Source organism: Furipterus horrens, unplaced genomic scaffold (assembly GCF_987537825.1).
Source record: "Furipterus horrens unplaced genomic scaffold, mFurHor1.1.pri manual_scaffold_39, whole genome shotgun sequence".
In the NCBI taxonomy this organism is placed as follows: Eukaryota; Metazoa; Chordata; class Mammalia; order Chiroptera; family Furipteridae; genus Furipterus; species Furipterus horrens.
Window position 1 is genome coordinate 283,783 of NW_028327209.1, and position 26,810 is coordinate 310,592.

General features: G+C 41.1%; 1 protein-coding gene across 1 annotated transcript in view; it reads right to left on the bottom strand.

Annotated features, from left to right (window-relative positions):
• Window positions 1–26,710, bottom strand: part of LOC149990030 (DENN domain-containing protein 1A-like) — a gene marked incomplete at its 5' end in the record, with an annotated part of 86,860 nt that extends 60,150 nt beyond the window's left edge. Inside the window, 3 exons of the mRNA XM_090265697.1 lie at window positions 8,207–8,307; window positions 24,561–24,671; window positions 26,642–26,710. Of these exons, the coding sequence (XP_090121823.1) occupies window positions 8,207–8,307; window positions 24,561–24,671; window positions 26,642–26,710 (281 nt within the window). The remainder of the gene's footprint in view (window positions 1–8,206; window positions 8,308–24,560; window positions 24,672–26,641) is intronic.
• Between the last annotated feature and the right edge of the window lie 100 nt (window positions 26,711–26,810).

Sequence of the window (26,810 nt, forward strand, 5' to 3'; positions counted from 1 at the left end):
AACCTGTAAGGTCAACATCAAAGCCTGGAGCAGTCCGCCCTTCTGTGCCTCCTCAGTCTACCGGAAGGAGACGGGCTTGGAAAACATCAGGAAGGGCTCAGCGGCTAAGACCACTGCAGCAGGACAAGTTAATCACAGAGCAAAGGTCAGGGGACGGGCTCCAATGGCCCCAGAGAGCTCAATGAGAACCAGAAGAGCTAGAGCCAGCTGCAAAGGGAAGTCTCAGGTTGTCAGCCCCCAGCGGCCTACGAGACTCTCAGACAAAGGCAGGAATGAATGACGTACAAAAGAAATGAGGAGAGAAAAAGAGAGAGAGAGAGATCTATGGAAAAATATATCAAGAGAAAGTAACAAAACAAGAAATGTAAAAAATCAAAAATGCAACTGGTAAAAAGAGGAAGATTGTCTCTTATTTTTGTGTGTTCAAGGGGACGACAAATCCACGGTTGAAAGATGACTCTGAGCCTAGCACTGTGCTCATGCTTCATATATTCTCCCTTGTGCCCAAACTCAGAGGCAGGGACACCTCACAAAAGCCCTGGCATGAGGTATCTTCCTCCACTGTCGCAGCTCCTGTGACGATGGTATTACACGGTCTGTGGATCCTACTCTATTGGTGACCAGAAACATCCTAGAATGTCTCTGCTGCAGAGACCACCACACTGTGCCTTAAAAGTTTCAGAACTTTTCTAAGTGTCCCCAGAAAAGGAAAACCAGGCCCAAGCTTTGTCACATAAGCAGATATCACAGCCAGCTCTGTCCCATGAAGGCAGGCTGTTGTCCAGTGCCACATCAGGCAGCAGGATGGGGCCTGGGAGGGGGCGACCCAGGACAGGTCCAGACACTCAGATGCAAATGCAGCTGCAGAGGAGGTGGAGGGCCACGGGGTGTGGTGGGTGGGCTGCAGTCAGGGTGGGTGAGCAGCAACCACCTTCCCCAGGGAGGCTGGAGGAGAGCTGTCCGCTGTACTCCTGGCATCTGCAGTGGGCGGGGCACCTCGGAGGGACCAGGCTAAGGGGTCTGATGCCAACCATCTACACAGACTCCTTGTTTTTCTAGAACACTTGCTTTTTGCTTTATATACTTTTGGAAGGTTAAAAAATGTGCGTGTGTTGTTTTTTAATAAGGATGAATTACCTTACAAACAACAAGAATGTATTAAAAATCTAATGCATCTGAAATCGGTGATGGCTGTACAACCTTGTGAATATACTAAAACCCATTGCATTGTACACTCTTAAAAGGGTGTATTTTATGATATATGCATTACATTTCCATCTAAAAATCAGATGGAGAACTTGAAAAGACTTTTCCTATAGAACCTATACTATAGCTAGATATAGATTCCTATAGATTCTATAGCACAGAAAATACAAGGAGCCTGGTCTCTTCTCATTCCCATTTTTCCACCAGGAAGACAGTTTACTAGAAGTTGTCCAAAGCTTCCTGCAGAGGCTCTTGGCATTTTGCTTTGGCCTCCGCTGATGGAAGCGAAGGTGCATCTCCATGGAGGGTTCAGTGACCATCACCATCTAACAGCGTCTTTTTAGCTGCCTCTTTGATGGAGAACTGTGCTTTTGGCTGGACGTAGTCTTGTGGATGGGGAAACCTAGGCTCAGAGAGATTATGTGACTCACTCGAAGACACAGATTCAGTAGGACCAGAGCCGGTACTTGGACCCAGAACTCTTTTCTACTACTCAGCCTTTCTGTTCCAACCACAGGGTCAAATTCAGTTAAATCTTACTAAGGAATTCACCTAGAAATCGATCATTTCCTTTTCTACAACCAACACACAATATTTGTGCACTCCCTAATGTAAGGCCCACCACACACCCCACTTTCCTTCTTCTGTCTGACACTGAAATCCAGGTCCTTCTCCTCTCCTGCTTCTCTTGAATGAACTCCTTGTTGCAATGGTTCCATCCCTGAGCAGTGGACCTGTCTTGATCTATTGCTGTTTCTTAGCTTAAAAAAAAAAATCTCTGTTCTCCTATTCTTGCCTGGACACCTGGATTATTCATGAAGTAACATTTTCTCAAATCCAGAACCACCTATAAGCTCTATCTTCCTATGCCCAATACCAAGAGACAGAGTAGGCACTCATAAGTACTTGCTGCAAACTGGAAACAATACACGGTTTTTTCCTACTTGTTGGAATTCAATTTTTTAACAGAACATACATAGCTTGGAGTTCCATATAGATAAGACAATGTCAACCTCACCTGCCTACCTAATCTCCTTCCTTCCAACCTCCCCCCTGCCTCGGTGTTGTGAATTTCAACAGAATTTGGGGGGTCAAATATAGTCATTAATAACAAAAATAGTGCCCACTATTTATGGAGCCCCTATTTTGCGTCGATAGTAATTACTATTCAAGTTTGACAGAAGAGAAAGTAGGTTCAGAGAGTTTCGGTGACCTCAAAGCTAGTGTATAGGGAAGCCAGGACCATAGCCAGCTTTTCTTGTTTTCCACCACACTTCATCGATTGCTATTTCTGCTACCAAAAGTACCAACTATACCGCTTACTTTAGCATCAACTTATTCCTTATGCAAAATTTCATAGCATCAATGAAGATAACGATTAGAATGAAGCCAGCTCTGATCATCTAGATGTCACTTCACAATTGTGTCTAGTGATGCCCCATCACCCATACAGACTGTTCACCCTGAGGTCAGGCATGTTTTAGACGATTTCCTAAAAACCCCAGATGAAATACATGATGCAGCATGAAGGGGTTGGTTCAGAAATCCACGTGCATTACAGATAGAGAACCTCGAACCAGCATCTATCACAGAGAATCAAAGCATGCCCATTCTGAGTGAAAAAATGGCTCCCAGAGTCACCTGGAAAGAAATGTCAGGAAATCAGATGCAAAACCCAGAGCTTAGTTGTGCGCATCTGACTTAACTTCTCCGTGGAACCATACCCTCAGCAAGAATCAGGAGTTAGCTACTAACATGGCTCTTGACCCGGCTGTTCTTTGGGAGAGCACGTGAACTTACTTGTCTTGATCTGATATGGAAATACTTTATCACAAAGGTGTGTTAATGAGTGTCCAAAAAAACACAAACAAAACTCAGTTTGGGAACTGACTTGTGGTCCTTATGTAGGATGGCTTCTGAGTAAATAAGGGAGGAAAAGGAATTTACATGGGAAATACCACACGGCTTTTACTGGGACCTTTTATTAGCAACATTGAATTAGCACAGGACCTCGTACATAGTAAGTGCTCTATAAACACCTGCTGAATGAATGAATAACTAACCAACAATAATGTACATTTACAATCAGCAAGTCATCAATAAGACTACAAGAATTTTTTCTCACGAAACTTTGGTGACAGGCACAGCTTCTTCTCTAACACTCTGGAGTGTCAGTAAGAAAAGCTTTAATATCAGATAGCCCTGGACTGCGAGTGCAGGCTCTACTACTTCCTAGCTGTGTGACAGCAGGGAAATCACTACTCCCCTCTGAGCATCCATTTCCTAATCTATATGATAGAGCTAATAAATTTGCCTTAAAGTGTGATTTTGGTGATTTGTGATAATGTTTAGAAAGAGCCTGACACACACACACTGGACTCAAGAGATGGCGGTTATTATAATAAGAGGGAATGCTGATTCTCATCACTAAGTTAATCCTTTTGTCCCAGAAATGAGGAGGCTCTGCCAACACTGGCCAAGGGCAGGACTGCCACCAGCCAAGGTAGGGAACATTCTCATTTTCACTTTCAAAGTTAAGGGAAAAGCACAGATCTAAAGTAGAAAGGAACCAGCAGCACATGTTTTTAAATATTCATAAGGGCTGGAAATGTCTTACTCCTTTCGTTTTCTCTGCCATCTGCTTTTGTTTCTTTTCTTTTCATTCTTATGCCACAGCTGCAAATGAAAACAACCATACAATAACTCAAGTTAAATAAAAAAAAAAAAAGTCAAAATAAAAACAATCTGAGGGGTAAAAAGAGAAGATGAATTATGAAGTTTTTCCCTGAGTTCACAGTCTACAGAAGCAAGAATTTTTGATGTGAGCTGAAACCTTCTGGAAGCCAAAATCTATGTTCCATGTTTATAATAACCATGATAAGAGCAACCACCATTACTGAATGCCACTAATTCCTAAAGCCACCCTTCAAAGTAGGCAAATTAAACCCATTTTACAGAAAAGGAAATTACAGATCAGAGGGGTAAAATAGATTTTTAATGGTTACACAGCTAATAAGAGATGAAGCTGAGGCGTGAACCCAGGTCGGTCTGAATCCAAAGCCCGGGCACTTTCTCTCCCACTCTTCAAAAATGGGAAGGAACTTGAAAAAATTAAGGTGGGAAATATTTAGGGCAGGCCATTTGTGCTAAACCGATTTACTCCGATAATTAAAATCCGTGATTATAGCTCTAATTAAAGTTAACTCAGATAATTGGCTGTTGTATTTGTGAAAGTGCAATTAGAGTCTTCCACATAATTGCGGGGTTTTCAGCATCATAGTTTCCACTGATTCGCTGCGTCCCAGAGCTTTGCTCTATTGGCCTCTGTTCTACTAAAGGCTGCATTACAGCTCTCGGGGTCTCTGAGCTCAAGGACCATGACCTATATGATAGCAGGGTCTGAGCTCAGCCTCATTTAACACGTCTTTGTCCCGAAGTCAATGAACACCTCATCTTCAAGTGCAATGTAAAAAGCTCTTACCGCCTGCACTACAGTGTTGTCCTGAAAACTCCTAGCAGCATGCACCTGAAGAAAAACTGGCAGCAGTGGTCCTCATGTGTTAATTACACTTGTGAAGTCTATTATGCATAGAAAGGGCACCTGCTGGCAGTGAAAATGACTAAAATCTGCCCTTCCTGTGCAGTGAGTAAATTGAGAGTTCATTTCTACAGGAGATAATAGTTTTCAGATTCCATTTCGTGTATCCCCTGCATGGGGACGTACTTAACATTTAAATCATCTGCAGAGGAACAAACCTCCTTCAAATTTACATGTTTCAGGCTCCTCGCACTTTACTTAAAATGCTAGTTATCCCTGCTGGCTCTTACCACCAAGCATTAAACTCAACGTGGTGAAAGTCACTGAGCACAATAGAATCAAGTTATTAGCACTGACTCCAATTTCATGACATTTGTAGTTTCTGACCAAAGCAGTGGTAGCAGGCTGAAGGTGATCAAATCAAGCCTTAATGGAGGATCTGTCTTTTTCTCTTGGGGTCTTTTATTTCATCATTCTTGCATCTTGCAGTTAATAAACAGATACCAATCCCCACTGGCCAGTAATCACCCTTTGGTCAAAGGTCAGGAAGTTCTTTCATGAAAACAGGAGACCAGGAGAGAAAAGCTATCACACGAACAGAAACTTCCAGGATGGAACATAACCACAAAACTCACTGAGGCTCAGAAAAATCCACGCCTTAACTTCGATTTTTTGTAGTAGTTTGGGCTGACAAGGGCTTAGTAGCTTCCTTGACAAGACCTCCCTTCTAAGGTGGACCTGCCAGGGTCACTGCTAGCAGCCAGGCTGGTGACATAGTTCTGGACAGCGCTAGAGTCAGAGAGGGAACTGAAACGAGGATCTTGGATCAGCTGCCACAGAAAAGAGTTCAATGGCTAACTCCTCTAAGCAAACAAGAAAGGAGGTCTGGGACCTGGGATGGCAGTTGAAAAAAACACTGAAGTTTTTTTAAAGTAAGACTTCTCAATGATAAAAACCACACTTTCTTCATTGAAATATCTGAAAATATGAAAAATAAAATAAAAATCACACAGCATTCGCCTCCCTCATCCCCATCACAAATCACTGTTAACATTTTGGTGTGTATTTCTTCCTAGATTTCTGCCTGTGAGTGTGTACACACATTTAATTTTTGTAGTATATATACATAGTTTTCTGTTTGTTTTTATAAGAATGGAATCATACAGAACATAATATCTATATTGGGGGAAGTTACTAAAACCTTGTGGGGCCTTGGTCTCCCAGCCTGTGAAGTGGAGCCAACGATACCTGCCTTACAGGGTTTCTGGAAGAACTAACAGAGATCACAGATGCAAAGGACACGATCCAGTGGCTGGGGCACAGGAGACATTCACCACTGGCAGCTACTGTGATCACTGATGGCACTGACAGAGCACTTTCCTCTCCACAGTTCTGGGAATGTAAGTTGCTGGTTTTAAACTAGCTAACAATTTAGCAACCAAAACTTTCCAAGTAACAGAAAGCTAAAGTTGTACTATTACCATCACCTGCACACAGGAACCCCTGGGCGTTCCTATGCAAAGCGCAACATCAAGTCACCCAGGTGAGTCTCTTCCAGCGAGAACCTTAAGGTTTCCCTTAAAGCACGTGTCTGGGTGAGGTCCGTAGTGAGTCATGAGTCTCCCTCTGGGTGGGGACCCCTGAGATGGGTGCGTGTGGTGAAGGGACCTGTATCTGTGTGAGAGAATGTGCCTCTGAGGGTGTTGTACGTCAGGGGGTGGGTGGCAAGAAGATTGGGTGCCACTGTGTGAGTCTGTCTTAGGAGACATGTCCCCACTCTACCTTTTCTATTTTTCCCACTATCGCCCCTCTACCTTCCTTGGGTGTGTGTCCTGCCCTTCCTTCTCGCACTCACCCCTGGCCTCTTCCTCCTTCTCTGTCTGCCTGTGCCCAGCCCATGAACCTTGCATTCAAACAAACCAACACTACTGGAGAGCCAACATGGGCTTTCCTTTGAGATACATGACAGGGGAAATGACTGAAAGCCGGTTCAGAAGCTCAACAGGAGCAGCAAGTCTAAGCAGAGAAACAGCCCCTTAATCTCTTAAGCGGTGGGAGAAAAGCACAGATAAAAAGTAGGTACAAAATAGACAGGGGGATGGTAAAAATAGCATAGGAAATGGAGAAGCCAGAGAACTTACATGCATGACCCATGCATGTAAGAGGGGGGATTACTGGAGGAAAGGGGGATACCAGGTGGAGGGGGGCAAAGTGAGAAAATTGGGACAACTGCAATAGCATAATCAATAAAATATATTTCAATAAAAAAGAGCCATCTTGATAAGAAAAATATATAGTAGAGAAATGAGCAGATTCACTTAGTGTTAGGCACTGGAGAGGATTGTTGATTTTTACCTGATGGCCTTGGGCTACATCTTTCTTGTACCCATAGCTTCTTGGGGTGAAGGTGAGCCCAACATTCAAATTAGGGGTACTGAGGCATACCTTTAGGCCCCCAGGACAGCTTGGCTACCTTGGTGAGCCTTTTCAGCGGCAGGTTTGCACACTGGGTTGGAGAGCCCAGCAAACAGTACGAGCGACCCGGACTCAGTCACTTCAGACCCACAGTACGTATCCTGAATCACCTGTTCCTAAGCGACAGAACAGCGACCCTTCAAATGGGTCCCTTTCTCCTGAAGCTGTCAATTTCTGGCCTTTTCCTATATATGTATAGTGCTGAGCTGTCTGGAGACCATGTCTTTAACCACGTTACATTGGAGAAAGAAATTGTTCAGATGGAAGATGGATCCAAATCAGTCTTTTTGATAATTTATTGAAGACAGAGAGTGACGATGACAATGATTCTGCGGAAATGCAGCTGAGTACCTACCATTAGCCCACTTTTCTGCATGGTGTCCTTTCATCTGTTATATTATTCCCTTTGTATATAATTATGTGTAGAACAACTTCATTTTGCAGATGAGGAGACAGTCTCAAGCCAAAAGACTTGTCCAAGGTGGTACAGCTGACTCTAAAGTCTGACTGCCTGCCTGCCTTCCACGAAAATACAGTTCACTGAACAGTGAAATTCCTATCAAAACACTTGAGGGTTTTGAAGTTTGGCTTGTGCTCCCAAACCACAGTTGAGAGCAAGTCTTACAGAACATGCCAGTACATGGCTGAAACTTGAAGTCCTTGGGAGTCTCAATTGCTTTTGTCATCAGTTTCCAATGTGTCTTAGGGGAAAAAAAAAAATCACACAACTACTTGGTGCTTTGGTTTCCCCAAACTGAGAAATGGGAAAAGTGTTGTCTACTCACCTTAACTCTTAAGAATGCCATGACATATATGAAAGATATAGGGAAACAAAAGGGCCAGGCCGTCACGTGGTCTAAAACGCACGTCATTTTTTAAGTTAGTATTTTTCATTCAGAGTCACCAGCGGCATCACAAGCTCCAGACCTCACGTTCCTCGCTCGTGCCTGGCGAAGGGAAGCGGGGGCGGGGGCGCAGCGGCCTTACCAGCAGTAGTCCAGCAGGTGCGGCGGCAGGACGGGGATGTACACGTGCTGCCAGAACATGGGGTACAGCATGGCGGCGGACCCGTGGATGCAGGCGGTCAGCTGCAGGGGAAGCGAACGGGAGGTCAGAGCTGACAAGCAAACAGGAGATCCTGTCCTCCTGGAGTTCAGCAATAAAATGAAATGCATGCTTCTCAACATATTTAAAATAAGTGAACTCAATCACCCTATTTCAAATTTAGTAAGAGCCTGTCTTTCAGAAAAAAATCTGTTTTCTTCCTGATTGTGAAGCTAATGCACAATGATAGTAGAAAATATAGAAAATGGAAAAAGTGATAAAAGAAAAGTCTTCATCATCTGAAAGTAATTTAACATTTTGGGGTATTACATACATATGCACTTGTATTTGCTTTTCTAATAAAATTCGGATTATTACAACTACAGTGTTCATTTGCGTTCTCTCTCTCTCTCTCTTTTTTTTTTTTTTTTTGCAAGTATGCTCTTTTTTCTTTAAGTTAACATTATTTGCTGGCATTTTCCCACATCTTTCAATATTCTTAGAAAACATATCATTTAATGCTACTCAATAAATTTCCCATACTATATTTAACCATTCTTTTACCATTAAGTTATATAATCAGATCAGGTTAATAATTTTTATATCTGGTTCCTAGATGTAGAATTCAGAGACAAAGGTTATAAATATTTTAAGTCACTTAATAAATATAATAATATAAACATAACAAATGCATTCACCGAATAAATAGACGAAGGATGGAGGGTCTTTACACTAACCCAGCCATGTACTACTATGTCCCCTTACACATCACCAGCACTAAGAATTATAGTCAAGTTAGTAGCTTTAAAATTGTACCTATTTGGATTTTTTTTTTAATTCCTCTGATCGTGACTGAGGCTGAACATCTTGTCATATGTTTCTAGACTATATTTCTTAGATGAATGGTCTATTCCTAGTCTTAGGCCACTTTTTCTAATGAGTAATAGTATTTTAAAAAACTGGTTTACAAGGAAACAGTAGATAGGCAAAGGACACTAATCCTGTACAATGTTTTGAAAAAAATACTTTATCCTTAATTTTTTTTTGAATTTTTTAAGTGAATAGAATGTTTAAATAATTACATAGACAAATATTTTCCTTCATGATGGTGTCCACTGCTTTTATATGAAAGCCCCCCATATTTTTCCCCAGTATTTAACTTTAATCCATCTGGAATGAGTTTACATTTAAGGACTAAGGTGAGAATTTATTTTTTCCACATAGTTAATCAATTGCCCTAGCACTGCTAACTGACTAATCCTTCCTCTCCCTATTCTTTTGACATGCCCTATTTCATATTCCTTTTTTTTCCTTAAGAGCTAGACACATCATACAATCAATATTTAATATAATTAAAATTTTAGGAAACAAAGATATAATGGAATAAAATTGCTACAAAATTCAATATAGTGAGAAAAGGAAAACACCAGCACCTTGGGAGATATGGCTATGAAGTGACAAAAGCCAACAACACATGTTCCTTTCTGTCTTATTTCTTTGGTTTCTGGGAAGCCTGTTCCCATGAGGACTTTGCTTCTTTTGGAAGCTGTTAACTGGCCTTTGCTGACAGAAGGACATTTACGTGGCGAAAGAGTGACGTGCCAAGGCCCAGTTAAAAAATCCCAGAGGTTAGTGTAACATGAACAGCTTTAAATTGGACACTCCGCTGATGTTTCACAGTTGTGAGAGCTGTGTATTAAATCCAGGGCCGCTACTCCCTCCACCCCTTTCCCCCCAGACCCTGTTCTTTAAATCAGGTACATGTCATGAACAGGAGCTGATCCAACAAGCTCTCTAGAGCTGTTCCCAGGGACAACACCAAGGCTTGTAGGTTTAATCCATCACTCTCAACCCGTTTAAATATGTTTCCATATGAAGGAGGCTGTCTGCCATATTACAGGACTCATTTCTTCAGACAGAGAAGAGATGAGAAATCTTTGCTGGTGCTGAATGAATGGAAAAGGAACCAACTTTACTCAACTCTACGCTGAAGTTAGGCTGCGGGATGAAACTGGCCCTGGGTCCCAGCTCTTCCTGCCCACCCTTCCGCTGCCAAAGTACTCTCACTGAAGTGCAGACCCAGTCACGGAACATCCTGCTCCGAAGTCCAGGCATGCCCCTACCCCTTCCCAGTCTACCTGGAGATCAGCATCTCCAGCCATGGTCTCCACTGCCTTCTCCAGGTTTATTCTTAGAATAAAGCACTTGCGGACTTAGGAGGAGTTAAGTGCTCCTTCTCTCCCTTTCTCTCTTTCCACCTGGTCCCTAAACTGGCCCTGATTTGTGCCCATAGCAAACTCCTCCTGCCTCAGGTCTCCTCCTGCCTCAGGTCTCGGGGCAAGTGCCACTTCTTCGCATGTCTCCCCTGGGCACATACCCAGTTATTAGTTAGGGGCTATAACTGTCTGCACGTCTGTCCTCTCACTGTCAAGTCCAGAAAGACTTGTCTCTCTTTTCCTCTTCGTGTTCTCTGTGTACAGCACATATATATGCTAATGAAATGTTTCTTGAATAAATAAAAAATTCTACTTAGAATATACACACGATATAAAGATAGTTAGTGAGCTGGCTTTTAACATTATTGGACCAATATTTTCATGAGTCTCACAGAGTGGGTTATATGACTCAAATTCCAAAACAATAACAGCAAGCTAAGACACAAACTATGTCACTTCCTGGAAAATTAAGTTAATGGATTCATTCATCCATTCATTCAATAATATGCCTACTCTAAACTCTGCAGCACATCAAATAAATAAAAGCACTTACAAATCTGTAAGGTGCCATACAAATGTAAGGGATCATCGCAGGAATTCATTTGTAATTCTCTTTGAAGAAGCCATCCAATAGAACGTTCTGGGCTGAGACAGAACTTGATTACTTGCCTCTTTTAAGCTTAAACTGGTTTGAGTCTAAATCCTATTTCAAGTGATAAAGTGGCAAAGATCTTATCTTCAGACAATGTTCTTCTTGAGTCTCCTTAACTTCAAAAAAACCCTACCAAACTGAATGCCAAGATTTTAAAATTTCTTATCCCTCATAAAAAGTAAAATTTTAAGGTATATGATAAACATTTTCATTGGGGGTTTTCTAAAGGCCAAGTCCTTGCAGTTGGAGTGAAATACATTTACCCATTTGATTAAGAAAACAGACAAAAAGCGAATTGCTGGGCTCTTTTACCAAATACTAAATGGCACAAACAATGTGCATCATCACTTAGGAATAGTGGCTAAATTTACCACAAGAAAAGTGTTATGATATATCTATGCTTAATCAGGAATAACATATTATGTGCTGTAAATTATTGGCCACTTATTTGGAAAATAACTCTAAAACCAGCCCCACTTAAAAAAATAAGGATCCTAAAGTCCTATCCTCATTTCTTAGAGAATACAAAATTTAAAAGTAATGAAAATAAACATTTGGATTGTAGTAAACAAAAAGGTATTGTGAATATTTAATTGAAGTGTAAGTTGAGGAAAATGATCCTATCAAAATCTCACTCAGTGGGAGAATAGAAAGATAGTATGTGTAAAATTTGCCCAAAGTCATTAGCCACAATGAATATTCATCAGAAGCCAATTATCAATCCCATTTAATGACACCCCAAAAGATTTTGCCCTGAAGCAGCTGAATAGTCTAAGACTCCAGACAAAAGTAGACAAATTATACAGCCAACAGCCAGTCTAGCCAGGACACAGATTGTAAAGTAAACCACTGGTGGGTTTTTGGACGCTCCTTTAGCAAATTCTGTCCTCAATTAAAGATGCACAAGGTCACTTCTATCTTGGAGCTTTCTATATGGCTTCATTAGTTTTCTTTGAGGTAAAGGGAGACAAAGGGAGAAGGGAGTGGAGATGGGACGTGAATGAATGATCAATGACAGCGTTGAAAAAATCACAAAGACTTTTTTTTTTTTACATTTTAAGGTATTTCCCAGAGATAATACCCAGATTGTCACTGTCTTAGATCCTAAAGGTAGCTCTGAAATTTAACATGGAATAAAAGTAAGAATCCCACCCCCCCCAAAAAAAAGAAAAAAAAAATTCCCAACAGTATTAGGTGCCAGGCTCCATGTTGGGGTTTAGAATCTGAATCTGGCAAAGTACTATTCTAAGGGTGTGTGTGTGTGTGTGTGTGTGTGTTTACACATAAGTGATCACATTTCACAGATAAGGAAACAGTCTCAGAGGTGAAATAACTTGCCCAAGGCCACATAGCTAGTGACAGAACTGGGAATCACATCCAGGTCTGTCAGATTGTGGCCACTGTATTTCCACAATGCATAAATTAACTTAAAAAATGTTTTGAATGCCTACCCTGTGCCCATACACTGTGCTGAGGATTCTGAACTAGATGAGATACTGTCCCTGTTAGCACGGCCCAATTATGTAGAAATGCATTTGCCTTGGTGTTAGATGAACAAATATCTAGAGCAAAATACCAATTAAACAGAAAATAATTATTTTAAAACAAACACAGATCTGACAATTTCCTGGGGATTAGTTACATTTAACTAAGGTGTTGTAGTGTCTTTAATCCACAGGAAATTCTAGACTATGAAGTAATAATTGTCAAAGTGAAAGGTTTACATCCCAATTTGGCACACCAATTTGAAAGCCTGCGTTTCTGTCATGTTCCCTTTTACATACTTGCATGGAGTTTCCACTAATTCTCTTTTTTGATCTGAGCAAGCCACTTCCTTTCCTGAATCTCAATTTCCCCTCTATGGAAAACAAGAGGCTGGACTACATGATCCCTCGGCCCCCCTTCTAGCTTTGACAACTTAGGACCTAGAGGAATTGCTCTCCTTTGATGTGAAATATGCGCCTTCCCTGCCCTAGCTCCCCATCAGTTACACTGACTAAGTGTAAGAAAAACAGGGTATGTGTCAAAGCTGGTCTTGCTTTCTCATCTCTGCAGCTACAAGGCCCACCTGGAATCCATGCGCTATTGAGGCACCATCACCTCTCAGCCCCCTGTCTCCATCACCTGACTGTGGAGGACACAGCCTTGCTCTGAGGTTGGCCCCTGACTCTCTGAGACCTCAGAGGCAGATGATCATAGGAGACCAGGGGCATGAGCCTAAAGATATGAGCTCCTCAAGGACAGCACACATTCGATTCCTCTCCTTATCTCTTACCGTGCTTGACGCGGAGCAGGTGCTGAGTAAATGTCTGGGGGATGTTCGAGTGCCTCCAGCATGAGGAATGGTAGGCAAGATTACCTGACACTTAACAAATTGCAATTGCTCAACAGATTACAACTAGAAGCTGTAAATTTCTAAAAGGTATTGAGATTCCAAGTTCTAAAAGCTGACAGAAGAAAACTCAGATGGTCACAAATAATTCACATTGTAGAACTCAGGATATTAAAACATCAAATTGACATCTGCCTCAGCACTGAGTTAAGAGAAATTGGGATTTCTCTGCTGAACCCAAACATTAGGAAATTGATAAACAACACAGAAAGAATACCAGATTACTATCCTTAAAGATGGGCCTTTTAAAAGTCCATTAACTTCAACCAAAAATCATCCTAAGTAGAACAGTTGTAGCAAATGTCTTGTAGGAGTTAGCTTTCTCAATTTGAGAACGAGATTTTTTTATTTAATTATAAACTATCTTTGTAGTCATCATGAAATAAATGATGCCATGATCAAGCAGTGTTGTGGGTTTTTGGTTGGATTTTGATTTTTAATTATTCTCAAATATAAAACCTGCTAGAAGATCAGCAATGGGTTTTAAGTAAAATCTGCAGGGACTCTGGAAGTCAACCTATTCAACCCCTCTAAAAGTATGAGAAAAACCTTTATTTATAAATAGTTCAGGTATGTTCACATTGTGTTTATGACATTTAGTGAGGGTAGAGCTGGCTTTTAAGAAACTAAGATGCTTTAGCAAAAAGACAACTTAGCTTCAGAATCAAAGAACTTCAGCTAATCTAGACAGAAGCTGGGCATGTGAGCAGAGAGAAGGAAAAGAGCAAACAATCTCCCGCCTTTCTTAGAAGTTGAAATGTAATGTTTCTTTATTTTTATTTTTGGTTGTGGAGGAAGGGCAGTCTTCCTTCAAGGTGTGTGTGTGTGTGTGTGTGTGTGTGTAAGTTGAGTGGAACTCATCTTACTTCTTGCTTCTCCACTATCCTCTGGAGACAGGTAAGGAAAAAAAAATCACCCCCAAAAACCAGCATACCAACATGGGGTCGAGCTGAACGCCTTCCACCACCAACAAGATCATCCAGTCAAGAGGAAGCTTTCTCAGGCAGTCACCTGCCTACTCAGTCACTTCCCCCCACCGCCCCCACTAGCTAGAATAATTAGAGTTCAGTTATTAACCAGGAAAAGAAGCTTTCATGCCAAGATTTGACACTTCAAAACATCAAAGCAACTGAAACCGCCAGAGAAAATCCTTCGCTACCAAAGCAGAGGCAGAAACAATGTATGGGAAACTACAGGGTCAATAAGCTCACAGCACCGTGAGGGAGGAAAGTGCAGACTTTTTTAAAACGATTGATTTGAGAGAGAGAGAGAGAGAGAGAGAGAGAGAGAGAGAGAGAGAGAGAGAGAGAGAGAGAGAGAGGAGGGATTTGTTGTTCCACTTATTGATGCATTCATCAATTGATTCCTGTGTGTGCCCTGACCAAGGGATCGAATCTGCAACCCTGGCATATTGGGACAACATTCTAACCACTGAACAACCAGGCCAGGGCCAGACTTCTCTTTAAGATGAAGGAAAAAAAGGCAAAGTTACACTGGGATTAATAACACTTCATTTAAATGCAGGGACAGCCAGGTTCTGTCCCTCCTCCACCCTATGCCAAGACAGACATTATAAACCAATCCGGTACCAGGACAGGGCCTGAGGGTCTCTCTGAATGTGCAACCATTGTCAGTGGATCCAAGCAGGCACTCAACAAGAAATCTATTTGCTACCTCAAGTCTAGTATAAGCGGATATTTATATTTTTTGAAAATATTCTAAGATCATAATCTGTGTTTTGCTCATTTACACTATTGCTTTAATGAATCATATTTTTTAAAACAATGAAAGCAGAACTGAACATGGGCTCATGAATACCTGCCAGATATCCATACATGGAGAAGAAACTAAGGAACCTTCAGGTGGTATGAGTTATTAGATTTGTAGGCACGGATGGTGGTGGTGGTGGTGGAGAATCTCCCCTGTAGAGTTCTGTCAGGCAAATCCAACCTTAGAAAGTGATAGTAAACTTAGAAAGACAAAAGCTATAATACAGCCTCCACCATGACCACTTAACTCAGCATTTACTATCTGCCAAGCACTGTTCTAAGTGCTATAAATACACTTAACTCATTTACTCTTCACAGTCCTATAAGGTAAGCAGCATTACTGTCCCCATTTTACAGATGAGGAAATTAAGATTCCTAAATATTAGGTACCTTGTACAGGGTCACAGAGCTAGTGGCAGAGCTAGATGATATGAGCCTAGGGAGTCCAACTTCAGAATCTGCTCTTGGCCCACAGGAGACTGCCTCTGTGCTATGGCCGATACTGACGTGACAGTCACTGATATTCACTACATGTACCTGCCATACTCTCAAGCAATTTAAAATAGACAGAGAAAGGTCAAAATGCAAACAATCAACTTCAACACAAAAGCATTATGAAAGAGGTGTTATAACAGAAGTTCAAGTGTGTTGGCATATGAAGAAGGAATCATTAATTCTGACTGGGGCACGAATCAGGACTGCTTCTGAGAGAGAGAGACAGACAGACAGACAAACAGACATTAGACCAGAGCCTGGGAAGATGAAAACCAGAAGCTGTTAGTCCTCTTCCCTGGAAGGCCAGTCAGATGGTAACAGTGGGTCAAGAGAACAAAGCAGCTTCTTGAGGCCATTCTAGCACTATGCAGTGATGACTTTGGAGACCTGAACAAGACACAAAGATTTAGTCAATGACCATGTGACTAACGAGAAGTGGGTGGATACGGAGAGCCTCCTTTGAGTTGCCATGACTATTCTCTGTTGCCTGGATTCATTCACCAACCACTATCACCAGTTATACTAATTACATCTTCAGAACTCTTCCGGATCTCTCCTGTCCTCTTTGCTTCTGAAAGTCAAATCGGAGTTTACTGCCCCTCAAAGGTGAGATTCAGAGTCAGCATTTACTGAATGATTAGTAGGTGCCCAGGAGTGGGATACATGCTATCGTATCTATGACCATTGACTCTTTTCAACAAGCCTGAGACGGGTTTTAATACCATCCCCATTTTTACAGCACAGGGCAGAGAGATTCAGAGAGGTCAACTATGTTGCCCAAGCCATGGGGCTAGGAATAACACAGGGGAAGATTAAGCACAAAGGTAGGAGTTGGACAAAACCATCCTGACTTGAAGTCTGGTGCTTTCTCCTACAGCCCTGTTGTCCTCTGTCTTGGGAAAAGATAACATCTGCAGGGCTGTCTGAATCATCGAGCTGGTAGACTACACAGCTATCAAGATAGCAGAAGAGAATAAATGGGAATTTTCTTAAGATCTGTACCGACCCGACTGCATGGCCTAACTTCACCTCACAGCACCTTGGCTCACCAAAGTGTGACCAACATTTCAGTTTCCAGAAACCAGAGGACAAGTGAGTCCTTGTTCTTGCAGACTTAGCACAAAGGAGGCGCTCAAATTTCTTTAATGAAATCCACAGAGATGCCTGCCATTTAGGGCTTTTCAAGTATATTAAGATGTCAGTGACTTGAATATTACCCACTGGTGTTGCTTTGGTAGGGATCTGATTAATAAGAGTGATATAAAAATAAGCTCTGAGTTTTATAGTCTAAGGAATATGTGATTTAGTTCACAAATTGACTGTACTACTAAATTTAAACAAGATTCTCTGCCATGTCCTTAACGCAGTGGCTAAAAAGAAATATCACCCCTTTAGTCTATTTATACCCAAAGTTACGCTACTGGACTGCAACAGTATCCAAGATTACTAAAGTGCTTAAATGTATTATATTTAGCTGTGTCCTATTCTACAGCAGGCAATACCAAAATCAAAGCTCTCCCATCAAAAAATATGGAAACAAAGAATTTTTTTAGTGTTGGTCTGTACTCATGTCTTCTAAACAAACTTAACCAGGCTCTGTTATGTAATCTCAAAATGAGAATCAGTTGAATGATGAAAATTTAAAAATAATGAAAGGACAAACATTGTTTTTTGTTTTAGAGAACTGTCTATTTACTGTTTCTGAATCTGGCTATGCATCAATGATTTGGGGAACCTTAAAAAAAAAGAGATTCTGTGGTTCTATACTAGACCTTCTGAACCAGAATGTCCAAGTACCTGAATTTTTAACAAGTTTTCTGCCTGATTCTAATACAATTAATCCATGGATTAACATCTGAGAATCACTAGCAATCTAAATCCTGTGTATAGTCCAAAAAGCTCAGTGCTTGTTGAAGCAATGAGAAAAAGGGAGGAGAGGAAGGTAAGAACTAACAGTGAGACAATGTCTGGTTGAAGTCACAGCAAATTTTAAAATATTGCCAATTAAATTGTTTATATTCTATATATTACAGTCACCAGAACATCCCAAGGTTCTTCATTCTAGTTATACTGCAATAGGAACAAGAGAAAACCAATTCACACATAATTAAATGAAGAACATAGTTCAAAAGCAGTTAATTGTATTCACATTTAAAAACCAGAGAAAAACCACATAAATAAAACATACCAATCCTTCCTCCTGCTTCTTGCCAACGAAAGTTCCATTCATTTATTTCTAACAGTTTTTAATATTCTCTGAGCCACAATAAAATTTTATGTGATGGAGATTAGAGAGGCTATGTTATTTGGAAGTTTGGCTGCAGAGTCTGTATTTCATGCCACTTCATTACATTTTGTTAAGGATTTCCCTCTTCACCACAAGGATTAGTTTGCTTCTCACTCTGAATACTCTTCTTAGGTTGTTAGTGTGAACTAGGTTAATCTCTCTCTTTTTTAACATATAAAAGATGAACAAACAAAATGTTCGACTTATTTCATTTTTTAAATAGAACACTAAATTTAGTCTTAGAATTCTCTGTTTGGTAAGTTTCCAGTTACAAGGTCTTGGCTTCCCTTGAGCACAGTTTGAAACAAAATAATGCAGTTTGTTCCTCGGCTGGAACACGCAGAGTGGAGTGTGCAGGCAAAGCGGCCCTGGCGCTGGTCCAGTGTTTCAAACCTTCTTAAGCTGCCACTCTCATCTCCGCTTCAAGGGCTTGCAGAGAGGCAAACAGGATTAGTTATTTCTAGTTCACAACAGCTAGGAAAGCTTTACACACATCATTCAGGTGCCCGAACCATTACACAGGTTGGCATGGTCATGACCAGGTGGAGTTCACCAGGAAAGAGGCGGACATGAAGCCAGATCTGAAAACCCCCCAATTCCACAAACTGACCCTCCTCAGGTCACAGGTCCAGGTGCTGCTAAGACGATGGAAGCTGCTGGTGGGAGAGGGTGCAACAGGGAGACTGGGAAGGGACCCAGCCCCTCGCACCAACACTGAAGAAGGTGCTGAGGGCCAGACCTGAGGGTGCTGGTGGGAGACAGAACTATGGTCCACCACTCTCCAGGCTACCAGTGCCCAGGGCCTGCTGAAGGCCCACACTCTGGGACTGAGAGCTAGGAAGACACTGACAGGGAAAAGACACCAGTTTAGTCTCCCCCACCCCTAAATGGCGTACCATCAGAAAATAATAATTTTTTTCCGAGTTATAGGTACCACACAAATACTTAGGTGTAGAGGTTCAATTAATTAGATAATGGTCTTAGCACTAAACTGGGCTTCTTTCCTAAGAACCTGTTTTAAAAGCACCTGCTGAATAAAACATATATGTTCCTTTGGGATATTCTTAGTTTTCAAAACTTCTTGAAGTACCCCTAAATTATGGAAAGGGCGATCAGGGCCAAGATACACAGGGGCTGGCGGGAACTGCAGTACGTACATGAACCCCGCAGCCACACACCTGGCCAGGCTGTGCTCACTGTAGGGGACCAACACAGGTGGGGCAGGGAGACAGCGGAGGCCAGCACCACACAGGGAGAGCTGGATCTAAACAATGCCCGAGGAAATGGGGTTCTGGCTAATAGAGTAAGTGTGTCCATTAGAAATTCACACACTGGCCTTCTGTTTCCCTGGGGCTGTGAGTGGTGCCAGGCACACAGAAAGTGCTCACTAAATATGAAAAAAGCTTAGATGTGCAATAAAAGGCAATGGCCAGGCTGACGTTCTTTCTGTGATTTCAGATCCAGGGTCAACAGAACCACAACAAGACTATTTCTCTGGGGACAAGTGTCAAAGGGAAGATATGACAAACGGAGAGTTACCAGGGAGGTAGTATGAGGTAGTAAGAAGGGGGTTAGCTTGGAGCCGGGAGGAATGAGTTTTAACTCCATCTATGCTGGTCATCTTAAGCAAGGCACTTCAACTTTCCAAGTGCCAATACTCTCATCTGCAAAAGAGAATGAAACTAACTAGCTCCTAGGGTTGTTGCAAGAGCTAATGGAAAAGAAAATCTGTGATTAGTACAGTGCCTGGCACGTAGTCAAAAGGGTTCACTTAGAAGAATTTTAAAGGGGTACGTGGGAGAATCGGGGACTTCCCATATAAGTACAGTATAAATCTAAATAAAGGCGCTCTACACGCTTGGTCTGTGGATGCTGCCAGCATACCTCTTTGGTAGTCTTGGAGCTAAATACTTACAAACTCCACAAGCAGTGCCCCTAACTATTATACAATCAGGGCTTATTTTTACCCATTCAAGCATCCTCATCCATCAGATTTGGCTCAAACTATCTTTTCGGCTCTTCATGAAGATTCTCAAACTTCCTCAGTGGGATATTCTTAACAATGTGTTTCTGGCCCTTGTGACAGTGTGCACACAAGGATTCTGACAATAGTTTGAGACAGGGCACCCAATAAACACAACCTCGTCCCCAAGGTGAGCACGTTGAAGGGGTTAAGATCTCTTTGTATGTGTAACTCCTGGATACATCTCCCTAGCCTGAAGCCGAAGCCTCCCCTCCTCTGACACTGCACCATGATGACATACTTGCATGTCCCTCGTTCCTACCTAGGATGTGCCCTTGGGCAAGTTACTCCTCCATCTACCTGATAGGCCATTCTGTAAAATGGGGATACTACTGACTTCCCAGGCTTGCTGTTGGAATTACATATCATCTCTATAAAGGTCTTATTTTAGACCTATATGCTACCCATAAGAGTTACCAAAAAACATGAATTAAACTCAAGTTACGAAAATCTGGAAGAAAAATGGGGCCTCTGTGCTAAAAGAAATCACACTGAAGTATTTACATTAGAGAACAAGATTTAGTTAAGCCTTCCCTATTTATCATTTATAAAGGAAAACAATCAATATACATTAACTGAGCAAAGAAAACAAAAACTTACATTTTTCTTATACAGAATTATCACAACATTATTGACCGAGAAAGCTAGAAATGAATATTACCTGACTCTGAACTAAATATTGCTGGGTCTGTCTCATTTTCATAGAAGATGGCATTCTAGAGTATTGGACAGCTTTTATCTTTTAGCTGCTGAATGGGTTTGAGAAGCATTAAGCTTCCATCTTTAAAAAATTAAGAAGAACGTGGTTTGCCAAGGTACATGACAGGCCACATCTCGATTTGTCAAGAGACAGGCGTCAGAAACCTCAGGCTACAACAGCCTTTGCATTCTGCCTCTCATCAAAAAGATAATAAAAAGCCACTACTGTGGAAATAAAAGGCAACAATTACAAAACTTGAAAATTCTGAAATCGAAGAGGCCCAAAGGCTTGGCTAAAACTGATGTCTGTTCAGCTACTTTGTCCCCAGAGAACGTGCACATAACTAACTGGTCAGGCTCCCGGTGGTCACATGTGATATATAATGCAACCCCCCGACCAAAAGAGGTTTCTACCATCCATCAAAGAAGTTCAGAACTCAGTTAAGAATCAAATGTTTGTTCTGAAAAAGTTTTTAAAGTCTAAGTAATACATGTTTATAGCCTTAAACCCAAAACAAAAAGTAATGAAAGGCCGAGGAACTAGTATAAATGACCCATGGACATGGAAAAATGGGGTAACGGGGTGGGGATGAACTGTGGGAGAAGGGGTGGATGGAATGGGGGGAGCAATAGGGGGAAAAGTGAAATAACTGTAATAGAAAAAACAAGTAAATTAAAAAAAAAAATAGATGGGGATGTTAAGAATAGTAAAGTAAATGGAGAAGCCAAAGAACTTATATGCATGACTCATAGATGTGAACGAAGTGGGGGTGGGGGGGGGATTGCTGGAGGGAAGGGAGGTATCCAGCAGTGAGCTGCAAAGGGGAAAAATTGGCACAACCTTAATAGTATAATCAATAAAATATACTTAAAAAAAATTTTTTTTTTAAGTATGAAAGGCTTATACCGAAAAAGCAGCAGTCCATCCTATGATACTCCTTCCCCTTAATTCACAGTAATCACATTCAATGTTGATCTCTTTAATTCTAAGTAATTGTTTCCTTTTTAAAAAAGATTTTTATTTATTTTTAGAGAGAGGGGAAAGAAGGGAGGGAGTACAAGGGAGAGAAACATCAATTGGCCTCTCCTATGCACCCCGACTATGGACCAAACCCACAACCCAGGCACATGCCCTGACCGGGTGTCAAACTGGCTACCATTCGCTTTGCGGGACGATGCTCAACCAACTGAGCTGCATCAGTCAGGGCTAAGTGACTATTTCTTGATTTTAAATTTTAAACATTAATATCTGACTTCCCATTATAGATACTATTATAAACATATACATACACTAAATGCCAGACTCTAAGAACTTTGCAAATATTAACTCATTTTAATTTTATTTGACCTGAGGTCACCAGTGATCCAAACAAAAGTTGTCTCAGTGAAGAGGTAGGGGCTAAATCCAGAGAATACTGACGACCGAATGGGAGAGAAATTAGACAATGAATACAAATAACTCTCTAGAGCAGTGGTTCTCAGCCTTCCTAACGCCACGACCCTTTAATACAGTTCCTTATGTTGTGGTAACCCCCAACCATAAAATTATTTTCGTTGCTACTTCATAACTGTAATTTTGCTACTGTTATGAATTATAATGTAAATATCTGATATGCAGAATGTATTTTCATTGTTACAAATTGAACATAATTAAATCATAGTGATTAATCACAAAAACAATATGTAATTATATATATTTTTTCTTATGGTCTTAGGCAACCCCTGTGAAGGGGTCATTCGACGCTCAAAGAGGTCACGACCCACAGGTTCAGAACTGCTGCTCTAGAGGAATTCTACCCTAAAAGGGAAAACAGAAATGGCGTAAAGCAGATATGGGTCAAGGAAGTTTTGTTAAGTTTGGGAGACACTATACCATGTTAGCAAGCTCACATGAATGCACCAATAAAGAAACCATAATGATGCAGGAGAGACAAGCTCACTGCTAGAAGAATTCCCTTAAGATAGCAAGGAGGACACTAGTGTCACCTCAACAAGGCCCTCTTTGGCCATCTATCTAAAATCGCGATCCCTGCCATCTCACTGCTCCCCATTCACTCTCCTTCTCTGCTTTATTTTACTCCTAGTATAATACTTATCATTAGGCTACTGTAAGTACTACTATAAATACTATATAATTAACTTACCTTGTTTATTCAAGGTCTTCCCTAACAGAATGTAAGCATGATAAGTCAGAGATTTTTGCCTATTTTGTTCACCGTTATATCCTCAGTCGCTACAACAGTGCCATGAAAAATACTTGGCACATGAAGTCAGGAGGACAGCAGACTGGTTGGCCCTGAAGGGGCAGATGGTTCATGCACAATGGAGAAGGTGGAGTGGAAGAGGAGAGATGCAGGACGTGGACAGGTGTGGCATAGGCCCCTGCCACTCTCCTCTGAGGGCTTCCATTAGGTAAGTATAGAAATTTCAGGCTAGAAATCATTTTCCCTTAGAAGTTCAAGACAAACTTGACTTGTCTTTTGATTTCTAAATTGTCACAGCAAAATCTCATGCAATTTTGATTCTCAGCTTTTGTACAAGGACTACTTTGTCTCTAACCTTGTACTGTAAAATTTCACAGTAAAAGGCCTCAGTATCTTCCTTTTTAACTTTTCAAAAATTCTGAAATATATGCGAAGGTATATATAAAAGTATGTATATCATATAAGCCACTTTCAAAGGAAAAAAATGTAAAATTCCAAAACCCAGCACCTAACTCAGTGGTTGACAAACTACAGCCTGAAGGACAAGTCTGGCCTGACACCTACTTTTGCAAATAAAGCTTTGTTGGAACACAGCCACGGCCACTAGTGTACTGATTAAAACCTACAGGTCAGAGTCCAGAAGTTGCAGCAAAGACTCTCTGGCCTACAGAGCCATGTTTACGATTGGACCTTCTATAGAAAGGTGTCCTGATCCCTAACTAGATGAAGACAAGAAAACAATACTTTTGATGTCTCCTGTATGCCTCTTCCCACCTATACTCTTTTCATTCCCTTTGAGGAAACTACTACCTAACATTTGTGGTAATCATCCCCCCCCCCTTATAATTAGTATGTGTCCTCAAATAATGTGCCACTCAGTTTTTCTTACTTGAACTTTATATGAATGAAATCATACCTTATGTTCTTCTGCAGGCTTGTTTCTTTTACTTGGAATTCTGTATGAGAGACTCAATCATATTGACAGTGTTCATTTTCACTGATACCGTATTCCATTGTATGACTATACCACAGTGTATCAGTTCTCTGTCGATGGTCATGTGGGCTCTTTCCAGGTTTAAAACACAAAAACAAATGCTGCTACAAAAATGTATCCCACTATACATGACCAGGAAGTGTGGTCAAAATCAGCCAAAAGATGTTCACTACAGTGTTATCTACTAAAGAATTAAGCAATGAACAACTTAAATGGCAATTAAGAGAAAGATTAAGTAAATTAATATAATTTAGTAAATTAGACACATCAGTATAATAGAATATAGACATGTAAAAAATGACAATGACGGAAGCTTATGTGGAAATATGCAAAGTGTTCATAACGCATGATCAAATGGAGAACCATAACTGACTGCGAAAACTATAAGAATAAATGAAATGTGCATTGGCACTATAAAGGAATATGAATAATGAATGAAGATGACATGTTACTATCTGAGGGGATTGTGGCTGATTCCTTTTTCTAAAATTTTCTTTATTCATTCCAATACATCCTTCCATTGAAATAAAATAATTAAAAAGCCGATCTCAAGACTGTCTACTCACAGTGCTGAGTTTGCTGCAAATGATGAGTATCCGGCGTTCGTAGAGCATACTGGCATACAGATGTAACATGTTGTTTACATCCACAGCCACAAAATATTCTGTCAGATTTCTCTAGGAGAAAGAAGAAGAAGTTTGTGCCTTATTTTGTTGGTTCTTATTACAAGCAGTATCTAATAAAAGCATGAGAAACAGATAATAATCAGAAAGTATACGCTCCTCTTCCCATGTCCTATTCTTTCTACTGGGCGTGGGGGGGACCAAGTATAAATCCCATTCATGTATAAAATCATGAAGTGCAGAGTTGGAAGAGACCTTAGAGATGAAGCAGTCTGAGCAATTATACCTGTGTGATGATTACAGTTTACAACATGAGGTCATATAAGAGCACTGTGCTGCTTTTCATAGAAGCTCCTGAAGGTAAGCAAGACATATGGAAACCAAGGCTCAGAGAGATACAGCAAGATCACAAAGTCTAATAAGCAGTGAAGATGGACTGCAGCTCAGATCTGACCCCAGATCCTAGAACCTCCCCAACGCACCTGCCACACGTCTAAGCAAAAGGAAGTACCCAAGGACCAAGATGCTCCTGGCACAGAGCCTGCTTCTGCCCAGCAGGTCTCACCCACAAAGGCCAGTGTGCTTCTCTCCTGTCACCACTGCCGGGGGCCCCTCCTCCTCGGTTTATATTTCGAGGATTTACAATTTCCAGGTATTTCACTCAAAAAGGAAAAAAAAAAAAATCAAAGGCAAGCAGCAGCAAGTTGTGACAAAGCAGTGTTTTAACTGGCTTTTGTCTGTGGCCTGGGCTTCGTTCCTTTAATTAGTGCCATAGATTGGGACTCTTCAGATTTCGGAAGAAATGTAATGTGTTTCATTTCTGCAACCCTTTCTATACCCACCTGACTTTAATAATACACATGAATATGCTAATTTCTTCAATGTTACAGCTTTTCAATGCCACACAATGTAATCCTCTGAAAATGAAGGGGGTGGGGAAGGAAGGAACACTACTGCTGGGGGTTGCAATTTGTAATAATGAAAGATCTATAACCCATAAATTCAAGTGAACCAGGTGGATTTTACATGCAAAATAGCATAAAGTACTTTTCGACAATATTATGTATGGGTTGGGAATAAAACCAGGCACTTATCTTACCATTTATTATTGTTTGATGGGAGTGCCAGATTAACCATCGACCTTTACAAATAAAGCGTGAATTAATAGCTCCATACACTGCCTCCCTCCCAAGTACCAGGCACTATACCAGGTCCTGTGTACGTGTAGCCTCATGCAATCCTCACTGAAACCCACGGAGATATTACTCTTTATAATATACAGATAAAGTAAGTCTGGGAGAGATCCAGTAACTGGTGGAATCAGAATTTGGACTCAGATCCAACCCCATAGCCCATACGCTTTCCCTTACATTACACCGTCCCACTTACGCACTTTAAACATCCACAATATACAAGGTTTTACATATATTATTTCACTTAATTTTGAAACCAGTCCTTGAACAGGTACTATCATCTCTGTATACAGATGAGAGACACAGAGAAAGTGAAAGAAACTAGCCAAGGTCAGGCAGTGGGTAGATGAGGCTTCATTTGGTCTTGGGTGGGTTTGTCTCTAAACCTGCACTCTTCTTTTACACCACGAAAATAATAAGGTAAAGTTGTATTTGGGAAGAGAAAGCACAGCATAGCAACAAAGAAGGACCAAAGAAAGAGAAAAATGTTCTATTACAAATTACAAATTACTACTATCCTATTTACTGAGTTATCCGATGTGCCAGACAATAGGTATGTAACCTCTGTTCTCTCTGGTCTTCTCAAAACCCCTGAGAAAGGCATTAGCATCTCTATTTTACAGACGGGAAAACTGAGGCTCAGGAAGGTTAAGGAGGCTTCTACAGGCCACCCAGCTAGAAAGGGCCAAGTTTCAAACTCAGGTCTCCTGAATCCAAAACTTGCTCTAACCACCACACCAACCTGCCTCTTAGCAAACTTGAAAAGCAAAACAAAACAAAAAAGAAATGCAGTCTGTATTAGTTGACAAGCTTCTCTGTCGCCCAGCGGACTGAGGAGCGCTGAGCTAATGATGTCAGCGTGGGGTCTGTTCGGAAGACAGTGACATGGCAGAGCTCCTCCTGCAAACAAAAATACAAGGCCCTCAGCTGAGCATTTCAGTAAAATGCTTTAACTGCTGATGAATTACATGAATTTTTCTTTTAGGAGAGGATGAAAGTA